Here is a 25,346-nt window from a genome sequence, read left to right on the forward strand (position 1 = left end):
TCTGCGGTCTACTGTACAAATTTGAATTTACTTTTCTCAAAGCCTGAGGCTTTTGGTGTGAAAAGGCTTTTACATTTGCCAAAATATAACTTTTTATATTAAAAACAAACAAGCTCAGATTTAAAAAGTAACTCAAAAGTAAAGTAACGCATTACTTTCCATAAAAAGTAACTAATGTAATTAGTTACTTTTTTAGGGAGTAACTCAATATTGTAATGCATTACTTTTAAAAGTAACTTTCCCCAACACTGTTGATAATAATAATAGCTCCTTGAACAGCAAATCAGTATATTAGAATGATTTCTGAAGGATCATGTCACACTGAAAACGTAAGTAATGATGCTGAAAATTTAGCTTCGATCACAAGAATAAATTACATTTTAAAATATATTCAAATAGTACAAATATTTCACAATATTACAGCTTTTGCTGTGTTTTGGATCAAATAAATGCAGGCTTGTGAGCAGACGAGACTTGTTTAAAAGTAAATATTACTGTTTAAAAACTTTTGACTGGTAGTGTGTGCATGTATAAATACATGGTTTATAAATTTATAGCTATAAATATTCATTCATTCACACAGGGTTTTATTTTACTTTCAAAGGTCTTGCACTGTTTTGAGACAAAAACGACACAATCGTATTTGCTCAGAAATGTATTAAATTAATATTTTAATTACTTTTACAAGCACAATTTTACAGTCAAAAACAGGCAATGGTCCATTAGTGGACTTAGACAAAAGGTATATTTCATTTCTAAGGGGTGTGTGATTTTATAAAACAGTGAGCTGTTATAATCAACCTTAGACACCATGCTAGACACACAAGAGGTATAACATGAATTTAAAATATACACCATTTGAATTTGCGATTTTAGATTGAGAGCTAGTGCCTTGCAGCATATAATTTGATTGTGGTGAAACTTGTATTTTAGGTGCGTTACTTGAGGTAAATATGATCTCTTAACATGTTGTCAGCAGATTCATAACACCAGGCAGTCTTTCTAGTTTCATAAAACATACCATAAGGGAAAACATGAGACCAATTATATCTACCTGGCAGAACGTTCAAATCATTTGAAGGGACACTGCAAAATGACAGCACACTCAACCATAGAGCACTATGAAATATATAACAACCTTTGGAAATACTGTCACGTGACGCACCACATGTAATGAGGAAACCATCATTTGGCATGAGGAGCGACGAGAAGCTCCCTACTCCTATAAAACCATGGAAAGTGAGAACGAGAGAACAAGGACAGAATTGCTAAACCAAGTTTCACTTGTTCACACGCTAAAGGGTCATGGCCTATTTGTGCAGAATCTAAACTCTATCCTGATTCGAGACAAATGTATTTTGATGTACAGACAACTCATTTACAAGACTGTCAGTAGGTCATCTATATCTATATATGTATACATAATAAAATTAAATTAGTTGAACATTTATGTAAACGGTGTTTGATTAAGAAACCCAAGATTTGGGTGCCATCTCCACAGTCATCCATTTTGTTGCATATGTTATTTTATATGGGTTTTCTGCCATTCTTTTTGAGTGATAAGGAAAGTGAGCCTTTTGTGAGAAACTGAGGTAACAATGTCAATCAATTAGTTTTTGACCAAGCCATTTTTTCTCCCCCACCAAAACGAATATAATTTTTCCACCCATGACTGTTGGAATGTTGACTCTGCAAGCTATTCACATGCCCAGTGGTTAGTGGACGGAGTCTGGCTCATTTACAAGCCATACTGGACCAATGAGAGATTTTTCATGGTGTCATCAAGAGAAATTCCAGCCTCCTGCATCTCAAACCTGGAGGAAAAGGGAAAACAACATTATATTAACTTTAACCTTTGTACTGTTCTGAAAATCTCTCATTATCACCATCTGTTGGATTCAATCTTTGTCAACTTGTTTTCCTTCAGTTAGCAAGGGTTTTGTATTGATCTGAGCACATGCAATTAAGCTCTTGAGTGAAAAAAGCCTTTCGTGTTGATCATTTTGGCAATGTTTGCTAAAACTGAGGTGCATAAGCTTAAATCAATAAGGCCTTTGACCAATCAGTTCAAGATAGAAGCTGATAAAAAGACACAAAATGTCCAAAACAACCACCTTTTAAGGGATAGTTTACCCAAAAATGAAAATTCTGTTAAAGGAGAACCCCACTTCCAAAACAGCAATTTACAGATAATGTACTCAACCCCTTGTCATGTCTTTCTTTCTTCAGTCGTAAAGAAATTATGTTTTTTGAGGAAAACATTTCAGGATTTTTCTTCTTTATATAATGGACCCAAATGTGGTTGTAAACGATCCCAGCCGAGGAAGAAGGGTCTTATCTAGTGAAATGAAATGTTATTTTCATTTAAAAAAAATACACTTTAAATACTTTTTCTTTATCTCAAACGCTCGTCTTGCCTTGCTCTCGTTGAACTCAGTGTATTCTGATTTAAGACAGTCGTATTTTCTCCCTCAACTTCAAAAATCATTTCAAAATCATCCTATGTCACTGCAGAAGTACTGACCCAGTCTGTGCAAAGATCAAACACCCTTAACAAAAAAACGTAAAAGAGCGATATAGGATGATTCTGAGGATGAGGGAGAACATGAGATGAGAGTTTTTCGACATACTCTAACTGTCATGAACCAGAAATAAAAAGTTCAGGCAGAGTAAGACAAGACGAGCGTTTGGCATTAAAAAGTATTTAAATTGTATTTCTTTTAATGAAAATAATCGATCGTTTCGCTAGGTAAGACCCTTCTTCCTCGGGATCATTTACAACTGCATTTGGGATCGTTTGAAGCCGCATTTAAACTCCATTTCAGAAGTTCAAACTTAAGGCACCATATCAGTCCATTATATGAAGAAAAATGCTGAAATGTTTTCCTCAAAAAACAAATTTTTACGACTGAAGAAAGAAAGACATGAACATCTTGGATGACAAGGGGGTGAGTACATTACATGTAGATCTTTGTTCTGGGAGTGGAGTTCTCCTTTAATTACTCACCCTCATGTTGTTCCAAACCCATAAGACCTTTGTTCATCTTCAGAACACAAATTAAGATATTTATGATTAAATCTGAGAGCTTTCTGACCCTGCATAGACACGTTCAAGGCCCAGAAAGGTAGTAACAACATCATTAAAATAGTCATCAACGTGACATCAGTGGTTCATCCTTAATTTCAGGGTCAGAAATCTCCCAGAATTCATCAAAAATATCTTTAATTGGTGTTCTAAAGATAAATGGGTCCTACGGGGTCCAACACAAGGGTGAGTAATCAATAACAGAATTTTAATTTTTTGGATGAACTATCCCATAAATTGCACAGTCACCCTTTGGAATGGGTGAAATGAATAGAGGAAGACAAAAACAGTCTGCAACAAGCACAAAAGGTCATGCAATGTGATGTTATTCACCAGTCATCTGTGGAGATGGTGTAATACACAGGTGGTTGGTCTGTGTCGCTGAGGGTTGCCGGACCCTCCTGACCGCTGGCCCCCATGTTGCTGAAAATGAGCCAGTCCCCAACAGCGAGCTCAGGGAGCAGGCAATGCTCCACCACCTGCTCCAGCGGGTCACACGACGGACCCCACAGGCTGCTGGAAAACACTGGCTTATTTAGGGTGAGCGACATCTGTAAAACAGAAAACAATGAGATTAGAAATCTCAGGCAACTGATATAAATATTGCTCATGTGTTTACATGTTTGCTATGTACCTTGTGGACAGATGGTGTGGTGATGACATTTCCAAACAACTTCCCCATGAAAGATCCATAAACACCATCATTCATGTAATACACAAATTCTGGTGCGTCGTTTGGGGTCAGTTCATCTGAAAGCACAAAAGACAGTGAGAAAATAAGGCGGATGCATTTAATGCACTTTATATTTCTCAAGAATTATGGGACTTACCACCATGGAGATCCCGGTATATCCCTTTTTTGCCAATAACATTGACAGCCAGAGTGAAGGAGGAAAACACAAAGAAATTTCCCGGCTCAGCGATGACACTTACTCCAGACACTGAGGGGAAATAGGCCTCCAGCAGGGGTCTGACGATCGAATGTACCTGATCAAACAGACACCAAAGAACAGCTTTGAGTAAGTGGATGATATGCAAAGAAGAAAAACAAATGTAACACAGATACTTGCCATACCTGTTTCAACTGAAACTCAGAACCACTGAATCCTCCACCGATATCCAGGATCTTCATGTCAAAGCCTAGTTCCTTCTGTAGAAACAAGGAAGACTCAGCACTCCAGTAGACACATGGGATTTACTAATAAATCTAAACCCAATTATCAAATTATAATACTTGTACTCACCGCCATGTCAAAGATGCAACGGGCGTCTGACAGTGCATGGGTGTATGCTTGGGGATCTCGGCATGATGCTGGTACCTGGAACCTGTGAAGAAGCCTCACTTTTTAAAAACTCTTAAGACAAAGAAATTAACAGCAGATTTATGGAGAAAAATCAGTTGACTTACGTCACTCCAACCACATTCACACTTAACTCCTTGGCCATTTCCAGAAGGTGTCTACAGCTCTTCAGGGAGCAACCAATGGTCACACTTGCCTCCTCGACCTGTGCGTCAGTAGACACTTGAAGCAAAAGCCTGTTAAGACAAGAACAGTTCATAAATATTTTGTGAACATTATAATATGATGTAATATAATATAAATTGCAGTGCTGTCAAAATTAGCGCGTTAACACAGGCAATTATTTTTCCAGTTTAACCGGGTTAACAATATGTAATGCCATTAATGCAGGGGTAGGGCTAGGGCTTCACAACAGTGAACTGCAGTTAGATGAGATGTTGTCAGGCCATGGGTCAGTAAAAAACAAATTTTCCTCTGCTTTCACCCATTACACTGTGCTCATAGTGCATGCTCTTCAATTGCACGCACAAATATGGCAGCGGCATGCGCTGTAGCCTGTATCATTTCACATTAAAGCACGAATGAAACTTCGAGCATGCGTGTCAGATTCACATCACGTTCAGCAGCGGCAGCTCTTAAAGTAATAGCAGCCAATTAACCCAGCTGCTGTGATGTCTGTTAATCAAAGAACAAAAGAAAAAAACTTCTGTACATTTCCTACTTGCTGATAGGCACAGGTAAATAGTGGGTTTATGCGAAGATTGTTGTAAATTCACTTAAATTAGAAGTTGTTATTTTTAAAGTCTAATAAATGTTAAGATTATACTCTATTCTGCAATGTTGAATGGCTATAGCCAACGGTTAAATATTTGGAAGAAAAAAACAATTTCCTAGAGACAGTGATACTCACGTTCAGTCATAAAAAAAATATGCCATTACATATTTAAAATATACCGTCTATGTTGTTTCTACATGAGGATTGAATGTAAAAGTACTGCAATATAAAAGTCTATTTAAAAACTTTAATGTTAAGTGGGATAAACCGCAATTAATTTCAGAAAAAATGTGTAATTAATTGGTGACTTTTTTTTTTTTTTTAATCAAATGACAACACTAAAAAAAAATACTATACATTATCATTCAAAGGTTTTGGGTTGGTATAATTTGTTAAATGTTTAATAAATAAGTCTCTCTCATGCATTTTTAACAGTAAAGCAACATGTTATAATATTATTATAGTTATTTTAATTTATTGTCTATGTTAATATATTTTCAAATGTAACATATTCCTGTGATAGCAAAGCTGAAATTTCTTCACTGTCACATGAAATCATTTTAATATGCTGATTAGTAACATTTCAAGAAACATTTTTTATATCAATGTTGAAAATTTAGTATGTCCTCGCTAAATAAGTGTTAATTTCTTAAAGAGAATTTTATTGACTTTTAAATAAAACACTCATTTTGTTTTAATATGTGTGACCCTGGACCATAAGGCTCAATTGTTTGAAATTGGGATTTAAACATCATCTGAAAGCTGAATAAATAAGTTTCAATTGATGTATGGTTTGTTAGGATAGGACAATATTTGGCCGAGATACAACTATCTGAAAATCTTTACTTGGCATAAAAGAAAAATAGATAACTTTGACCCATACAATGTATTATTGGCTATTACTACAAATATACCCGTGCTACTTATGACTGGTTTTGTTGTCCAGAGTCGCATATAATATGCATACATATGATATGTCTTAAGGACTTACTTGGCCTCAGGATGGGCACGGGCAATTTTGCGAAGCTCTGTCTCATTTTCACAGACCAAATAGTTAATGCCAGTCTTGGCTGCGTGTTTAATGAGTGAAAGCTGCTTGCAAACTCCAGACAGGATGATGTTCTCAGGTGGGACATCATGATTCAGTACCAATGTGGTTTCAGCCTAAAAGTAGTAAGCAAACTGGTGTAAACAAGGTGGTGTGCCTTCAGAATGTACGTTTTGAGATCTTTCTAATATCTACAGGTAAGACTCAAATAAAACGTTACCTTATTTGCACAGACAAAACCAACACCAAGAGCAGACAGGACTTCAATAACTACAGGGCTGCTGTTACAGCTGACCGGGTAGAAGGGTCGAACGAGAGGCATAGTGGTCTTCCACAGAACATGCTGTCGCATTAGGGCCCCAAGGTCGGCCACAACAAATGCATTCTTTTCAGCCTGACAAACATCATCAGATCAATCAATGAAAAAGACAGAAACACCACTGCTGTGTTTACTGAAACAGATGATCAGAATCTTCTGAACTCACCAGATTTTGCTCATAGACATGGTTGTCGATGACATCTTCAAGGGTCGTTCCTCCCGCAAGCAGTTCAATGAAGTAGTTTGGTGCATCAACGAATCCTTTCATCTCAACCGTATTCCGCAAATCCGACAATCATAGAGAGTTTACTGAGCCGCTGGGGTATTCTGGGTATGCAACAAACTGTTCAGGGGAAACCATAACATAGCATTGTCATAACAACAACTTGCACAACATCATGCTTTCACACCAAACCTCAACCGTCAAAGTGTCCAACTACAACACCTACCCACATATTTCAAAACACTGTTTTATGAGCAAACTCTGAACTGGAAGTTCAAAGTCATTGTAAGGCTATCAACTGATCTAAACTGGCTAATAAATACAAGAGGCAGGGAAAATGAATCACATAACTGGAGAAGGCATCACATGAGTCCATCTTTAGAGATGACGACAACACACAGGCTTCAAGAATGTGACCTACAGGCTATTTTTTTTTACTCAGACCCAATCAAGATAAATCCTGGTGGCTTTGAAGCACAATGGAGCATTTGATGGTATTACCGATGGATTTTGTGCAGTATGAACGGGGGACAAAGGCGTTACATATAAGCCACCAATAGTGTTACGTAAAAGTAAAAACAATCCACTACAGTTGGGTGAGTGCAGATTTTATGTGTAATTAAATAAATCGTATTATGCAATTGTCTCCAAATGGTACTTCAGAAGGGATGTGTCTAATATTAATGGACTCACATGGACAACGTGGGAGATGGTCCTCTCCCGCTATCAACTAGGATCCCAAGGCGGCTCAGCGTTGAAGTCGAACTGCTCGCGGTAGAGGGCCTCCCCTAGGCCTTCTGGGTAGCGCTTATACACTCGCAGGGAGAGTGGGGAGCCCTGCGGAGTCACAAAAACAGGTGTATACATAAACATTTGATTTACAAGAGCAGCTGATGGATAAAATAAACTTTTAGAACACAGAAGTGTAGCTAAACATGTTACCGGTCCATTATACATTTTCAGCATCACTTTATTTGTAGGCTCTAATGTTTTTATCAAGTCACCACTTATTCACTACTGTACTTTGTACATGACTAGTTAAACAGACCTGCTGATCAGATACTCTGTGTTCTCATTTTTAAGCATTAAACAGCACCGTCTTATCGTGATCTTCCCACACGTGGTCAATAAATGAAGTAACCTGCTGAACATTTATCAGAGGCCATGGTGTTTGTTTTTCGCTTAATGTGGACACCACCTTAAACCTATTAAGGCTAATGTGGAATTTTTGACATTAATTTCTCAGGCCTCTAAACGATCAACATCATCAAAATTTGGCTGGAAAATCAATTTTATCATGATATTTAGAAACATATAGAATATAGGAGAAAAAAAAGTTGTTTTTTTTAAAGAGGAAAAAAGTTTTTTTTAAAGATTGTCTAAAGTTTCAATAAACTGCTCAATTGAAACAAATTATATATATATATACATATACATACATACATACATACATATATATATATATATATATATATATAATTATTTACTTATTTGTTTTATTTTTTTATTTCTATTACTTTATTTTAAATTTGTACACATACACAGAGTTTGCATAGGTAGAAGCATTAAAGTGACTTGTTTTGGTAAAACATTACCTCACTTCACACCAAAACACATGTTTTTAGTTAAACTAAATTTTAAACAAACCTAACTAGCGTTAGTATTTTATTACCATATATATATGAATGTCTAAATTAAATTAAATTAAAAATTAAATAAAAAATGTATTAAATTTATTCTGTAACACGCTCGTCATTTAATAACCTGATAGGACATGTCGTAAGCGCCTGGGTTTGTCCACTGAACCAACTCACTAACTATTTAGCCAACTAAACCCGCCATGATCCGACAACTAAAGATTAATATAAATAAACACTTTTAATCCTCATAATTTGCGAGTTTGAAATCCATTTTTCTCGTTGTCCTTCACGGAGGACTGCTGTTGCCCGTATAACAAGCGCGACTACAACCAACCCGCCATGTTGTGTCACGGCTCCTTACAGCAGACGGCGGATTTTTCCGGGATGAAGGCTAAAAACAACAACAAACGCGGTACTTACGTGAGATAACGGCCTGAATGATTTGGAAAATCGTCTTCTCTTTTTCGGCGGAATTTTTAAAGAGTGGTGGGGACACAAATAGAAGAAAGAAAAGAGGCTGTATGTGCCATATGCCTGGGTGAAGAGGGCTCGGTCGAACACGAGAGCGCTGCCGTCAGTCTCAGGAAGAAATGGTTGGCGGAGGAAGGCGGGCGAACCAAACCGTTTGTTAGAGAACAAGGGGCGGGGCTTAATGTACAAACTCTACTACAGCAAAGGCTTGGCTTGTGTAGAGCTACGTGAGCTACGTCGGTACGTGACTGGCCCAGGACTGGTCGTTCTGGGGAGGATTCCAAGAAACGTCAACCCAATCTGATTAATATTCATGAGCTCAGCCTTTCGCTTAGTAGGATTCGGATAGCGGTGGGCGTGGTCATCTGTACTCATGAAAGAATTATGTTCTTATCAGATTCATTAGCAAATTCCTTTTAGAGACACACACTGTTTGGAACATGTAGGGGCCAACGTGGGTTCTGTTTATATTGCTTAACAAGCTGCTTGTACTTTCTGATACATACCACACACTCTTATAGTTAGTTTTATATTATCTTTTGTCCTATACAGCTAGTATATTGTATATTGTTATACTGTATACCACTAGAACTAGTAAAACTGATTCAAAATGTTGTTCTGTTTGGTTTGCTCCCTGTCAACAGACTGATTTCGTCATGGAGTTGTATTCCTTCTGATTCATAATGTAGAAAACAACAATGGTGAGGTTCACAGCTGGCAAAGCTGTCATAACAAACCCTTTCACAATGGTACATAAACACACTAAACACTGTATACACGTGTTTTCGTAGCCGTTTGATGGGTGAAAGGCTATGGTTTATTGTTTTGGGTTTTAGTTTGTTTGCCAAAGAATTTCAGATAATACCCTAAATAGACTAAAAGGCTTAATTTTCAGACAAAACTTGTTATAATGCATGTACCTACACTGAAGGTTTGTTTTGTTTCAGTAAATTGTTGGTAAACATGTTGCTCCAGTTATATTTTAGATCTCTGACACTTTGTCTGACACTCAGATCCTGTTATTTACAGTAAATAATGCATTTTGAATGAACTTGAATTGAATTTTTGTCACAATGACAGAGATCACTGGCAGATTACTTTGCTGTTGGATGTCATATTTTATGTGGTCAAATAACATTATACTTGTATCGTATTTGCACTGTACCACTTTTGGGACGGAATGTATAAAGGGTTAGTTACAAAGAATGCAATACTTTTGATTATCATATTAAGTTTAGTGTTTTTATGCAAAACAGAGGTTGTCTAATTATAGGTAAGTTTTATTTACATACATAGCCTAAATGTAGATATCTTAAAGTTTTGTGGCATTTAAAAAATAATTTATTTAAAATCGTATTTAAAAATGCTAATAAAATTAATTGTAATTCTTAAAGCAGCTAATATGCCTTAAAAGTCTTATACTAAAAATATATATTGATTAATTATGCTTTTATATATTTTAAATGTAGTTTGGTATATGGGCCATTCTACAGAATTGGTCCAAAGTTGAAAACATCTTGAAAAAATGTATGTATGTAAATTGTATAACATCCAAGGTACAGGAATTGTGCAGTTAATTCTCATATTGTATTTTCAGAAAGTTTTGGAATATTTGTCCTCTCCCCAAATTTGTCAATGCCGAAACACTGTAATATATAATTTAATTAGAAGGGTTAAATTGACCTATACATTTTTGCTTACATCTACACTGTAAATATATTTTTTTGGGTATTTTATAAAACATTTTCTTTCAGAGGTAAATCAATAACAATTACATTTTTAACAATATTTCAAGTGTAATTTATGAGATTTGTTGTATTTTGAATCCAATTTTACTTTGTAAAAGGCAAAAAGTTGATCATACTGATTTTAAGATTAAGGATTCATTAGTCTGAATATACATTGAACCAAAAAACTATCATAAAATCTTGATAACTGATAATTGATAATTCAGTATACTTAAGTATACTTTATTTTTGTTTCTGTAGTGACTTTTGGTAGTGACAATTTTAGATACTTTTGAACCTAGCTAATCAGCACATGGTTAGCTAGCACAGTTCTGAACAGTGGCATACATATAAAAAATAAATGTTATAGAATAACTCCCAAAAAGTGTGCTTAATTGCAGAAAAAAGGTGTTCGGTAGTGACGTTTCTTAAGGTTACACACAGATTTTTGAGACTTCTGAACAAATTTACTTTAAAATGATGGGATGTTGGCCTACCCTGGTGAAAAAACCAGCATATGCTGGTAGGTCCTTTGCTGGTTTTTGCTGGTCATGTTGCTGGTCAAGGACCAGCATGAACCAGCAAAGGACCAGCATAAACCAGCATCAAAACCTACCTAACCAGCATATGCTGTTTTTTTCACCAGGGTAGTTAAAATCTCAAAAGGATCTCACGTTTTAAAAGAATCAAAAAGACACTTTTAAAACAACAATGGAGGAAAAAAATAGTATCATTGTCATAAGTTGAAATTTAGGGGTTAGGGTTCGGGACAGCCACCTTTCAATTGAAAGTGCCCAATAAATGATGATTTTATATATGTGACCAAGGACCACAAAACCAGTCATAAGTGTCAATTTTAAATTGAGCTTTATACATCATCTGAAAGCTGAATAAATAAGCTTTCCATCGACGTATGGTTTGTTAGGATAGGACAATATTTGGCAGAGATACAACTATTTCAGTATATAGAATCTGAGGGTGCAAAACAATCTAAATATTGAGAAAATCGCCTTTAAAGTTGTCCAAATTAAGTTCTTTGTAATGCATATTACTAATCAAAAATTAAGTTTTGATATATTTACAGTAGGAAATTTACAAAATATTTTCATGGAACACAATCTTTACTTAATTTCCTAATGATTTTTGGCATAAAAGAAAAATCAATAATTTTGACCTATACAATGTATTTTGGCTATTGCTACAAATATACCCCAACGACTTAAGACTGGTTTTGTGGTCCAGGGTCACATATATTAAGCCTAGTAGTATTTTAAATATTATTGTGGGTTTCAATAGATAACGAATGGATCTTGGTAAACATCTAAGATTTGAATACTTAAATGCTTTTTAAATGTATTTTATGGTTGTGAGACAGCAGCTTAGACCAATTCTGTAAAATGGCCCATATACCTGTTTGCTATTTGAAGGCGTTTAATAAAGGTTAAAAAATACCCACACTGCGCATTCTGAACGCATTGTGAACTGAACGAAACACGACCGCCTCTGATCAGCTGACTGGAAGTGTGATGCTGTCCGAAGGGTTTTCAACAGCGACTCAATTAACTGGGTTTTCAATAATGTTTTATTAAAACAATTTACAATTTTAACAGATTATTTTGTAGTCTACTGAAGTGACATACACAGTCGGTAAGTATCCCTAAATAACTATTTCAATTTGATAGTCGTGACAGCCGCAAACGCTGCTCATACAATATTTACAGACATCAAAAAGCGCATTTAACCCATGGCATAACATATACGTGTGCCATATCACTGTGCGCTTTTACGCTTTTATGTGTCCAATTTCTAAACATGCGATTTAAAGCAGGACACCTATTATCTGCTGATGGGCACTGTTTTATCTGCTGATGACTCGTGACTGCTTATTTGTATGGAATGAAATGGAGAAGTGTGAATTGCTCATATGATTAACCTTGAAAAGACCTCTGTAATTTATTTGATAGTTTTTTTTTGGTTGAAGTGTCTCATATGCTATGAGAATTTGATCTGCATGTTTCAGGGCCCTTCCTGTGATCATTTGAGCAGTCATGACTGAGTTCTGGTTGATCTCTGCTCCCGGAGAGAAGACCTGCCAGCAGACGTGGGACAAGATGAACATGGCCACATCCCAGACCAACATGTCCACTAACCACAAGTTCAACATACCTGAGTTGAAAGTAAATGACTCAAAAATACAGGCTTATTTATTACACATTTTCACATTTCTCATTTGTCTAATGAGATGTGGTGTTTCTCAACAGGTGGGGACTCTGGATGTCCTTGTAGGGCTGTCAGATGAGCTTGCCAAATTGGACTCTTTCGTAGAGAGGTTTCATGTCTACATTTGACTTATTACTACCAGTGTCAAAATTGATATATTAGATTATTTTTGTGTTTTATATTTTGTTCATTATCACTGACACACCGCTTTAGGTACTGTCTCATAGCTCCCTTCATGGTGTTTTTTTAGCTTTGGTCACACTGTTGTTCTCTAAATATAGTTAAATGTATATTTACGCTATGCTGCTATATTTTTTTTCCCCTTCATTTTCCAGCGTAGTGAGAAAAGTGGCTCAGTACATGGCTGATGTGTTAGAGGACAGTCGAGATAAAGTTCAGGAGAATCTTTTGGCCAATGGAGGCAAGTACACTTAAAATTCATCAATACATACTGTATTAACCACAATGCTGATGTTAAACTCTACTACAGTTGATTATTACCACAATCGCATACACATTTATCTGGTAGTAATGTCAAAGTAACATGTTTTCTTGGACAAGATTTTATATAAGACATCGCTCATAGTCCAGTGAGTCATATTTGAATGTCCTAGTATATTAACCTATAAATCTTATTTTCTATGATTATATACTACCAGTCAAAAGTTTTTGAACAGTAAGATTTTTAATGTTTTTTTAAGATATTCTCTTCTGCTCACCAAGTCTGCATTTATTTGATTTACAAAATTTGTAAACATTTTTACTATTTAAAATCTGTTTTCTGTTTGAATATATTTTAAAATGTCATTTATTCCTGTGATCTCAGGAATAAAGAATTGATCTTTTTAGCATCAATACATGATCCTTCAGAAATCATTCTAATATTCTGATTTGCTGCTCAAAAACATGTATTATTATTATTATTATTATTATATTGAAAACAGTTACAATTTTTACAGGTTTCTTTAATAAATATGAAGTTCAGAAGAACAGCATTTATCTGAAATAGAAATCTTTTGTAAAATTATAAATGTCTTTAGCATCACTTTTGATCAGTTTAAAGCATCCTTGTTAAATAAAAGTATTAATTTCTATAATGTTATAATAGCTTTTATTTCAGATAAATGCTGATCTTTGGATCTTTCTGTTCATTAAAGAATCCTGAAAAAATGTGCTCAACTGTTTTAAATATTGATAATAATAATAATAATAATAATAACTGTTTCTTGAACTGTATATTAGAATGATTTCTGAAGGATCATGTGACACTGAAGACTGAAGTAATGATGCTGAAAATTTAGCTTTGTTCACAGGAATAAATTAGATTGTAAAATATATTCAAATTAGAAATAAACTGTAATTTTAAATGGTAAAAACATTTAAAAATGGTACTGTTTGCTGTACTTTGGAATTGAATGAATGTAGGCTTGGTGAGCAGAAGAAAAACATTAAAAAACATGAAAAATCTTACTGTTCAAAAACTTTTGAGTGGTAGTGTAAATACTTATAATTGAAATTATTTCCATACAGTTGATCTGGTCACATATATTACGCGGTTCCAGTGGGATATGGCCAAGTATCCAATCAAACAGTCACTTAAGAACATCTCCGAGATCATGTCCAAGGTTAGGCGTGTTAAAATATTTTGTCATTGTTTATAATGCAAGGAGGTTTATTTCATTAAATTTCCTGTTTTGGTTCTCTGTTCTTAGCAAGTGAGTCAGATTGACAATGATCTTAAAGCCAGAGCTTCAGCTTATAATAGCCTAAAAGGGAACCTTCAGAGTCTGGAGAGAAAGAATGTGTAAGTGGGAGGAGTTTCATATTCTTCATTTACTTGTGACATTCTGTGTGACATTAATCATTTTAAAGGAGAAGTTCACTTCCAGAACAAAAATTTACAGATAATTTACTCAACCCCTTGTCATCCAAGATGTTCATGTCTTTCTTTCTTCAGTTGTAAAGAAATTGTGCTTTTTGAGAAAAACATTTCTGAGTTTTTCTCCATATAATGGACTGATATGGTGCCCCGAGTTTGAACTTCCAAATTGCAATTTAAATGCGGCTTCAAACGATTACAGATGTGGTTGTAAACAATCCCAGCCGAGAAAGAAGGGTCTAATCTAGCAAAACGATTGGTTATTTTAATAAATATAATACAATTTAAATACTTTTTAATCTCAAACGCTCATCTTGTCTTGCTCTCCCTGAACTCTGTGTATTCTGACTCAAGACAGTTAGGGTGTGTCCAAAAACTCCAATCGTATTTCTCCCTCAACTTCAAAAATCATTTCAAAATCATCCTACATCGCTGCAGAAGTACCGACCCAGTGTTTGCAAAGTGAACATGCAAAAAAGATCAAACACCCTTAACAAAAAAGGTAAAACAGCGATATAGGATGATTTTGAAGTTGAGGGAGAACATGAGTTGGGAGTTTTTTCGACATACCCTATCTGTCATGAACCGGAACAAAAAACAGGTCGGGAAGAGCAAGACAAGATGAGCGTTTGACATTAAAAAGTATATAAATTGTATTATTTTGATGAAAATAACCGCATTTTGGATCGCTTGAAGTCACATACTTGATTTCTTGAATTAACATCTTGAATGACAAGGGGTGAGTACATTATCTGTCAATTTTTATGACCTCATATAATAACATGTCTTGTCCACTAGGGGGAGTCTTTTGACTAGGAGTTTGGCTGATATCGTCAAGAGGGATGATTTCGTTCTAGACTCTGAATATCTCATTACTCTAATTGTAGTTGTTCCAAAGTAAGTCCTGTTGGAGTATTTGTATTTTAATGTATTTTGTGTTTTCTTCATTGGATCAAAGGGATAGTTCACCCAAAAATGGAAATTCTGTCAATATTTACTCATCTTCAAGTTGTTCCAAACCTGCATGATGTTCTTTAATCTCCGGAATGCAAAAAAAGGTATTATAAATTATGTTGGCAAAAAACAGTTTCTGTTCCCATTGACTTTTTCAATAAAAGTTTTTGTCCACACTATTCAGAATATCTTCTTTCGCATTGTGCAGAAGATGTGAGTAAATGATGAGTTTTAAATTTTGGGTGAACTGTCCCTACAACTCAGAATGAACACATTTTGTGTTATTATATAAGTTGTTACCTCTGCAAAACTTATTTTTGTCCATTTTATGACCCAAATAGGACTAGTTATCCTGACTGGCAGAAGACATATGAAACTCTTTCTGAAATGGTGGTTCCAAGATCCACAAAGTGAGTAGGATTCAGTGACAATCTTAAAATTCACCTAAAATGTAGAATTATGAATTTCTGCTGCCTGTATTTAAAACCTGACATCATTACATTTTTGGTGGACATGTGAACTCAGCAGACCGTTTCTATGGAAACCATGCCCTTCTGTTATTGCTGTGACACACAGTAATAAAGACATAACAGTGCAGTGTGCATCTGCACACAAACTATGCTGTCCAAAACTTTCTGCACTCCTTTATGTACTCAGTTAATATTAAAGGATTAGTTCACTTCCAGAACAAAAATTTACAGATAATGTACTCACCCCCTTGTCATCCAAGATTTTCATGCCTTTCTTTCTTCAGTCGTAAAGAAATTATGGTTTTTGAGGAGAACATTTCAGGATTTCTGTTTTGGTTCCCCCAAATTTGAACTTCCAAAATGCAGTTTAAATGCAGCTTCAAAGGGCTCTAAACGATCCCAGCCGAGGAAGAAGGGTCTTATCTAGTGAAACGATTAGTTATTTTCCAAAAAAAAATTACAATTTATATACTTTTTAACCTCAAACGCTCATCTTGCCTAGCTCCGTGTGAACTCTTTTTTTTCTGGTCACGACAGTTAGGGAACGTCTAAAAACTCTCATCTCATTTTCCCCTCCAACTTCAAAATTGTCCTACATCACTGTTTTACCATTTTTGTAAAGGGTGTTTGAACTTCTTTGCATGTTCACTTTGTAAACTCTGGATTGGTACTTCTGCAGCGATGTAGGACGAATTTGAAGTTGGAAAAGAACATGAGGTGGGAGTTTTTAGACGTACTCTAACTGTTCACACAGAGCTAAACAAGACAAGCATTTGAGGTTAAAAAGTATTTAAATTGTAATTTAAAAAGACAAAAAAAATGATCGTTTCGCTAGATATGACCCTTCTTCCTCAGCTGGGATCGTTTAGAGTCCTTTAAAGCTGCATTTAAACTGCATTTTGGAAGCTCAAATTTGGGGGCCCCATAGAAGGCCATTACATGGAGAGAAATCCTGAAATGTTTTCCTCAAAAAAACACACCTACTTTTTGACTGAAGAAGGAAAGACATGAACATCTTTGATGACAAGGGGGTGAGTACATTATATGTAATTTTTTGTTCTGGAAGTGGAACTGTCTGTCCAGTGCATTAAGGAATTTGAATAAAAGGTCTATGGCTGTACTTTCCAGCCTGACAGTCATGGAAGAAACTGTGCACTGTGTGGAAAAACAATTTGTACACTTAATGAGCAGTTAGAAATAGAGAAATACCTTTTAATAAGTTATGCTTTTTATAAATCAGCAGCATGTGGCTTTATAGACCTTATGTTGCAATGGAATTCATGGTTTTATTTGAAGCTCATATGTGTTTTATCCAATTAAATGAGGGAAAATGCTGCTCTGTGATGGTGACATTGACCGGTCGCAACTCACCGATCTTTTCATCTGCTCTTTTCTTAGGCTTTTATTTGAGGACCAAGAAAGTGGGTTGTTTAGTGTTACGCTCTTCAGGAAGGCTATTGATGACTTTAAACACAAAGCGAGAGAAAACAAGTGAGTCTCTGAAGCTTTACAGTCTATAGTTGTTATTTTGCCAAATGGAGCTGAAAATCTGTTTGAAAGCACCATGTAGTCTCAGTTTCTTAAGTGTATTTGAATGGCAAATTTGCAAATGTTTCGAAAGAAGTCTCTTATGTTCACCAAAACCACATTTAATGTTTTTTTTTTCCCCTGGTAAAACAGATTTTTTAGCATCATTACGTCAGTCTTGTCTCCAGTGATTTCTTATGATCCTTCACATTTCTTATTTTGATTAAAAATACCGAAATAAAAATATTATTGCAGTTTAAAATAGTAGTTTTCTATTTTAATATACTTTAAAATTGAATTTATTTTCTGTGATGCAAAGCTGACTTTTCAACATCATTACTCCAGTCTTCAGTGTCACATGATCCTTCAGAAATCATTCTAATATGCTGATTTATTATCAATGTTAAACATTTTTCTTTTGGAACCTGTAATACTTTTTTAGCATTCTTTGATGAATAAAACGTTAAAAAGTTCAGCATTTATTTAAAAGATAAATCTTTTTTAACAATATATACAATCGTTCAAAGTTTGGGGCCTAGAAATTATTTCTCTCTTTCTTTTTTTGAAAGAAATGAATACTTTTATTCAGCAATGATGTGTTAAATTGATAAAAAGTGATCGCAAAGACTTGTATTGTCAGAAAAGATTTCTATTTTGAATAAATGCTGTTTTTTTTTGTTTTTTTTTAACTCCTTATCATCAAAGAATTCTGAAAAAAGTATCACAGGTTCCAAAAAATATTAAGCAGCACAATTTCCAACACTGATAATAAATCAGAATATTAGAATGATTTTTCAAGGATCATGTGACAGTAAAGACTGGAGTAATGGCTGATGAAAATTCAGCTTTGCATCACAGGAATAAATTATATTTTAAAATAGGATAAAATAGAAAACCATTATTTTAAACAGTAATAATATTTCACAATATTACTGTTTTTTTGGCATTTTTAACTAAGTAAATGCAGCCTTGATGAGCATAAGAGAATTCTTTAAAAAACATAAAAAAAAATCTTACTGATACCAAATTTTTGAATGGCAGTGTGTATTCTCAGATTATGAATGATATACTGTTATCATTTTGGTTTTGATGTTCACTGAAGCCGTCATGTCTTTCAGCTGAATCAGAGGAAAGCTGACCCCATGTTACTAATTTGTTTCAGGTTCATGGTGCGTGATTTTCAGTACAATGAAGAGGAGATGAAAGCAGACAAAGAGGAGATGACTCGCCTCTCCACTGACAAGAAAAAGCAATTTGTATGCGTGCAGCTGTCTAAATTTTATTCTCTATTGAACATTAAAAAATCCTCCACAATGATGTTGATGAGTAACCTCAAAACTCATCAACCTTACAGCCAGCTTGAGAGGCCCTGGGCCTTGATTAGTCTTCATTTGAAGTAATAAGAAAGAGAAAAGATAAGTAATGATAACAACGGTCAATCTGCTTCTGCCCCTCAGGGTCCTTTGGTGCGCTGGCTTAAAGTAAACTTCAGTGAGGCTTTCATCGCATGGATACACATCAAGGCGCTCCGGGTTTTTACAGAGTCGGTCTTGAGGTACAGTGTGTGGAAATTTGTTTAAAGCATATAAACGTAGATGTGGATTGTTGTCTGATGTAAGACCTGCATATTTGTTTTGAACAGGTATGGGCTGCCAGTCAATTTCCAGGCCATGTTGCTTCAGCCCAACAAGAAGAATGTAAAGAAACTGAGAGAAGTGCTGCAGGACCTTTACAAACACTTGGACAGCAGTGCTACTGTTATTGATGTAAGTTCTTATGTTTTTAAAAAAGGTCTCTTATGTTTACCAAGAATGCATTTATTTGATCAAAAATACAGTAAAGACAGTAATAATGTGAAATATTGATTCAGTTTAAAATAACTGGTTTCTATTCAGCTTTGCCATCACAAAAATACATTACATTTTAAAATATACACTACCAGTTAAAAGTTTTTGAACAGTAAGATTTTCGATGTTTTTTTTTAAAGACGTCTCTTCTACTTACCAAGCTTTCATTTTATTTAAAGTACAGCAAAAACTAAAATTTTTAAATATTTTTACTATTTAAAATAACTGCTTGCTTTTTGAATATATTTTAAAATGTAATTTATTCCTGTGATTTCAAAGCTGAATTTTAGCATTATTACTCCAGTCACATGATCCTTTAGAAATCATTCTAATATTCTGATTTGCTGCTTAAAAAACATTTTTTATTATGATGATAAGTAGCTAAGTAGAATTTTTCTGAAACAGAAATCTTTAGTAACATTATAAATGTCTTTATCATCACTTTTTATCGTCACATCCTTGCTAACTAAAAGTATTGATTGCTATAATTTCTCTACAAAAAAGTAAAAAATAAAATAATAATAATTAAAAATTGCACAGACTCCAAGCTGTAGAATGGAATAGTGTGCAATGTTAAAAAAATGCTTTTTATTTCAGATAAATGCTGATCTTTGGATCTTTCTGTTCATCAAAATATCCTGAAAAAAATGTTTGAAATATTATGAATAAAAAACAATTCTTGAACAGCAAATCAGCGTATTAAAATGATTTCTGAGACTGGAGTGACGATGCTGAAAATTCAGCTTTGATCACAGGAATAAATTACATTTTAAAATATATTCAAATAGCAAACAGTTATTTTAAATAGTAAAAATAAGTTAATATTTTATTGTTTTTGGTATACTTTGGATCAAAAAATGTAGGTTTGGTGAGCAGAAGAGACTTTAAAAACACATTAAATTATATGCTCTGCCAGGAAGCACTAAAACATTTTTCAAAAAGATATTCAATTTAATAGCTACAGAATCGCATGGAATTCTCATATGTGGTGGGGACTTAAATGTCCAACTTCAACGCAGGCTTGATACAACTAGTCCGTTTAAAACACGGAATCCAAATGCTAAAATGGTTCAAAGGTTTCTTAAAGAATTGGGTATGATCGATATATGGAGAGAGCTTCATCCATTGGAAAAGCAATTTACTTTTTATTCAGCCTGCCATACTGTATACTCAAGAATTGATTATATATTTATGAATATCTCAGATAGACATAGAATTAAAAATTGCTACATAGGCATTAAGGATGTATCTGACCATGCCGGGGTATACCTCACCCTACACTTAGAAAATCAAAAGAAAGATACACTTTGGAAACCTAACACAAGTATATTCATGATCCAAAAGCAGATCCAGAATGAATTCAAATTATATCTCCAAAGTAAAGATAATGGTGAAGTGTCTCCTAGCACTCTGTGGGATGCTGCAAAGGCAGTAATTAGGGGTAGAATTATCGCTATTACTGCATCCTGCAAAAAAGAAAAACGGAAAAGATTATTAAACTTACAAGTGGAAATGAAAAATCTAGAGACTGAACACGCTAAACAGAAAGACCCACGAATATGGACTCAAATAAATAAGTTAAAACAAGAGTTGAATGGTATATATGATGAAGAAATAGAAAGGCAAATTATATTTGCCAAACAGAGGTATTACGAAACAGGCCCTAAAGCAATGAAATTATTATCTTGGAGGATACGAAAAGAGCAGGCAAAAAATATAATATATAAAGTTAAGAATCCTAAAACACAGAAAGTATGTAACAAATTAAAGGATATTCAGGAATCTTTTGAATCATTTTACAAAGATCTATATACCCAACCAGCCAGGGCAGATAATGCAACCATAAAACATTTTTTGGATTCACTGGATCTACTGGTTATCCGTCTGAATTTTATAAAACTTTCAGAGCCCAAATAACAGCTATACTGCTTAAATGCTTTAATTATATACTGAGAGGTGGCGAAATTCCACAATCTTGGAAAGAAGCTGTTATTTCGGTCATCCCAAAGGAAGGGAAGAATCCCAGTGATTGCAGCTCATATAGACCGATATCGGTCTTAAATGTGGACTATAAATTGTTTGCTACTATCTTATCTAAGAGATTGGAGGGCATTATTCCTGAGTTGGTAGATCTAGATCAAACTGGATTTAAACAAAATAGACAGACACAGGATAATTTAAGGAGAACGCTACAAATAATGAGCTACATTATGACAGGAAATACAAGCACAATCTTGCTGAGTCCAGATGCTGAGAAAGCGTTTGACTCAGTTGGATGGGATTATTTGTATCAGGTCCTGGAAAGATTCGGTTTTAACGATAAATTCATTAAGTGTATTAAAATGTTATACTCCTCTCCAACAGCTAGGATTAAGATTAATGGACATTTATCTAAAACAATTAGCCTGGAAAGAGGGACACGTCAGGGATGTCCCCTAAGCCCATCTCTGTTCGCATTATTTATTGAGCCTCTGGCTCAAGTAATAAGAGAGGATTCAGAGATTAAGGGGATCACAATTAAAGGAAACGAACACAAGATCTGTATGTATGCAGATGATGTTCTTCTATTCCTGACGAGCCCTGAATCTACCATCCCTAAATTGATGACCCTTTTAAAAACATAGTTTATACTCTGGATATAAAATAAATATCCAAAAGACTCAAACGCTTACATATACTTTTAGGCCCAAAGGGGATATAAAAAGGCAATATAAATTTAAATGGAATTCTTCTTCATTAAAATATCTAGGGATAAATTTAACAAAAGATGTATCAAAACTCTTTGACAGTAATTACGGTCTTATTTGTAAGAAGATAAAATCTTATATTGCTAAATGGACTCTGCTTCCACTAGACATGAGTAATCGAGGTTACTTTATCTTTTTCAATCATTGCCTCTGGACATATCACACAACCAATTTAATGAATGGGATGGGATGATTTCGAGATTTGTTTGGAATGGTAGAACACCTAGGATAAGGTTTAAGACATTGCAGTTGGCAAAAGACAAGGGTGGGAGGGCCCTACCTTGTTTTCAGGATTATTTTTATGCTGCACAATTGAAGTCTTTAATATGTTGGTGTATACCGAGCTACGAGTCTAGGTGGAAAACTCTGGAAATTACACAGATAGATACACCTTTACAATCATTACTTGGGAATAAAAATCAAGCTGAAAGGAGTTACAAGGAATTAAATAACTGGACTGTATTTTCAGTGAAGTTGTGGTTTAGAATTTTGAGGAAATTACAATTAGAAAAACAGGCTAGATACTAAACTGGATAGTGTATGATCCAGACTTTGAACCTGCCAGGTTGGATGAGAGATTTAAACAGTGGGTCTGGAGAGGAATTACATCCTATTGCTCAATCATCTCTAATGGAAATTTATTGAGCTTCCAGGCCATGTCTGAAACATTTGGATTAGAAAAGCAGGATTTTTATAGATACTTGCAAGTTAGAGATTACTTCAATAAAAAAGTAAAATGTACAGTAACAAGTGATGATAATTTGATCACAACATTTATTAACGCATACTTAAAAGAAGACAGTAAGAGGCTGGTATCGAAATTGTGTGGATATATACAAACTAGTAAAAAACATACGTCAAATTATGTAAAACAGAAATGGGAGAAAGACTCAGACTCTCAAATAACAGAGGAAGACTGGACAGATATATGTGTTACACAGGCAAATACAACAAACTCAAGATCCTGGCGGGAGTTTGGATGGAAGAATTTAATAAGATTCTTTATAACTCCCAAATTAACAGCAATGCGCACAGGTGATCAGAGTCTGGGCCTTTGTTGGAGGCATTGTGGAACCTCAGTGGCTAATCATTTTCATATTTTTTGGGCATGTTCAACCTCCAACAAGAGACCAGTGGTTGGGAATTGTAAATGAAATCTATTGTATGGAGAGACTTACATTTACAGTTAGACTTAATTTGGATAAATGTTTCAAGTATTGGGATAACTGGATTGTGTACACAAACCATTGAGGTTGAGTGTGTTACTGTACTCTAAAGAATGTATGAAAATTGTAGTGTCTTGACTGTGTAATGTACATGATGACCCTTTGTTCGGTGTTCAATAAAAACAAAAGTAAAAAAAAAACACATTAAAAATCTTACTGTTCAAAAACTTTTAACTGGGAGTGTATCAAATATTTTAACATGCAGTTTATTCCAGTTTATTAGCCGTTAATTGAGTTTTCAGTGTCACATGATCCTTTAGAAATCATTCTATGACGCTAATTTGGGGTGCAAGAAACATTTCTTATATTATTTTCATTATATTTAAATTGATTAAAAGTGAGAGGAAAGACAATGTTACAAGATTTGCTGTTCACTTGAACTGTCTATTCTTTTCATCAAAAAAAAAAGAAAAAAAAAAAAAAAAAATGTACAAAAATGTTAAACAGATAATTGAACACCAATAATAATTGATCAAATTAGAGCCATAGTTCACCCAAAATGGCAATTCTGTTATCATTTATTGAACCTCAAACTGTTCCAAACCTGTATTTGTTTCTTTTTTTCTGTTGAACACAAAAGAAGTCATTTTGAGCTACCAAACACTTCCTGGCAGCCACTGACTTTCAAAGTATGAAAAAAAATAATACAGTGGAAATGGGAACCAGTAACTGGTCGGTTACCCATGTTTTTCAAAATGTGTTCTTTTGTGTTCAACAGAACAAAGAAACTCATACAGATTTGGAACAAAATTAAAATTTTTGGGTGAACTCTCTCTTCAAGCACCAAATCAGCATATTAGAATGTTTTCTGAAGGATCATGTGACCAAGACTGGAGTGACGGCTGCTGAAAATTGACCAAAGAAATAAAGTACATTTCACAATATTGCTGTATTTACTGTATTTTTGATCAAATAAATGCAGCTTTGGTAAGCATAAGACACTGGCTTAATTGAAGATATCTTTTTATCACAGCTGATTCGTTTATTTTTGTTGTGTTGTAGGCATCTATGGACATCCCGGGTCTGAATCTCAGCCAGCAAGAGTACTATCCGTATGTTTACTACAAGATCGACTGCAACCTCCTTGAGTTCAAATAGAATTCAAATTCCAATGCACCATTCCATCCTGCTTCAGAGACTGAACCTGATAATTTATTAAACACTTACTGTTTATCTTTACTCTTTTACCTCTCTGTGAGTACCTCCCTCTTTGCTTTATCATTCCTTCAGATCACTATTTCTAATAAGAATGTCTCACCCTTTGTGTTATTGGTTGAATGTGTTTACAAATGAAGGATTTTCAGGGGTTTTAAAATCTGTCCTTCGAGGGCATGTGCGGTCCAACACTGAACACTCGTCTTTCGCTGAGCCCATAATGGTGGTGAATTCTGTTGTTTTTAATTTTCTGTTGGTGCTTACTCTGTGCCATGTGCGGGTAATGCAGTGATTATGTTTAATTGTGTTGTTGAGAATTACTATATGTGTGTTTGTCTGTATTTGTGCTTCTGCTGTGAGATTAAATGTATTTATGTTTTTGTGAAATACATTATCACATGCTGGATGTAAAGACCAATCAAAGTCAATAAAATTATAGCGCATGATTTTGTTTTTGTTTTTTTTATTGTCCGGAGTGAGGATCTTTATCCCAATTACTATGTATGCACTTTTGGCATATAAGAGGTCTTTGTACCCCTAAAGTGGTCATCGGATGCTAAGTTCACTTTTTCATGTTGTATGAACATTAATGTGTGTTGGCAGTGTATGTACAAATCTACCCTGCAATGGTAAAAATTCATGCAGTGGTTTTTAATTAATCTGTAAAAATAATATCCCCTTTTTCAAACCGAGCCATTCTCAGATGCCTGTCGTTGCGTCACACCCACAGAG

At 34.7% G+C, this 25,346-nt stretch overlaps 2 protein-coding genes across 2 annotated transcripts; one reads left to right on the forward strand and one right to left on the reverse strand.

Annotated features, from left to right (window-relative positions):
- Window positions 1-654: 654 nt before the first annotated feature.
- Window positions 655-8,994, reverse strand: azin1b (antizyme inhibitor 1b). Its single transcript, XM_051137406.1, has 12 exons — window positions 8,812-8,994; window positions 7,445-7,588; window positions 6,695-6,871; window positions 6,430-6,603; window positions 6,153-6,325; window positions 4,494-4,622; window positions 4,330-4,411; window positions 4,161-4,235; window positions 3,916-4,072; window positions 3,720-3,835; window positions 3,419-3,636; window positions 655-1,814 (listed from the first exon to the last, which is right to left on the reverse strand). The coding sequence occupies exons 3-12, from the start codon at window positions 6,794-6,796 to the stop codon at window positions 1,739-1,741; spliced, it is 1,302 nt and encodes a 433-aa protein (XP_050993363.1). The 5' UTR covers window positions 6,797-6,871; window positions 7,445-7,588; window positions 8,812-8,994; the 3' UTR covers window positions 655-1,738.
- Window positions 8,995-12,079: 3,085 nt separating this feature from the next.
- On the forward strand, window positions 12,080-25,074 carry atp6v1c1b (ATPase H+ transporting V1 subunit C1b). The gene is made up of 13 exons (XM_051137410.1): window positions 12,080-12,236; window positions 12,610-12,766; window positions 12,851-12,918; window positions 13,145-13,230; window positions 14,340-14,434; window positions 14,522-14,613; window positions 15,487-15,585; window positions 15,984-16,052; window positions 17,511-17,603; window positions 18,802-18,895; window positions 19,097-19,194; window positions 19,282-19,405; window positions 24,462-25,074. The coding sequence occupies exons 2-13, from the start codon at window positions 12,638-12,640 to the stop codon at window positions 24,555-24,557; spliced, it is 1,143 nt and encodes a 380-aa protein (XP_050993367.1). The 5' UTR covers window positions 12,080-12,236; window positions 12,610-12,637; the 3' UTR covers window positions 24,558-25,074.
- The last annotated feature ends 272 nt before the right edge of the window (window positions 25,075-25,346 follow it).

The sequence above is a fragment of the Labeo rohita genome, chromosome 19, assembly GCF_022985175.1.
Source record: "Labeo rohita strain BAU-BD-2019 chromosome 19, IGBB_LRoh.1.0, whole genome shotgun sequence".
NCBI classification, from domain to species: Eukaryota; Metazoa; Chordata; class Actinopteri; order Cypriniformes; family Cyprinidae; genus Labeo; species Labeo rohita.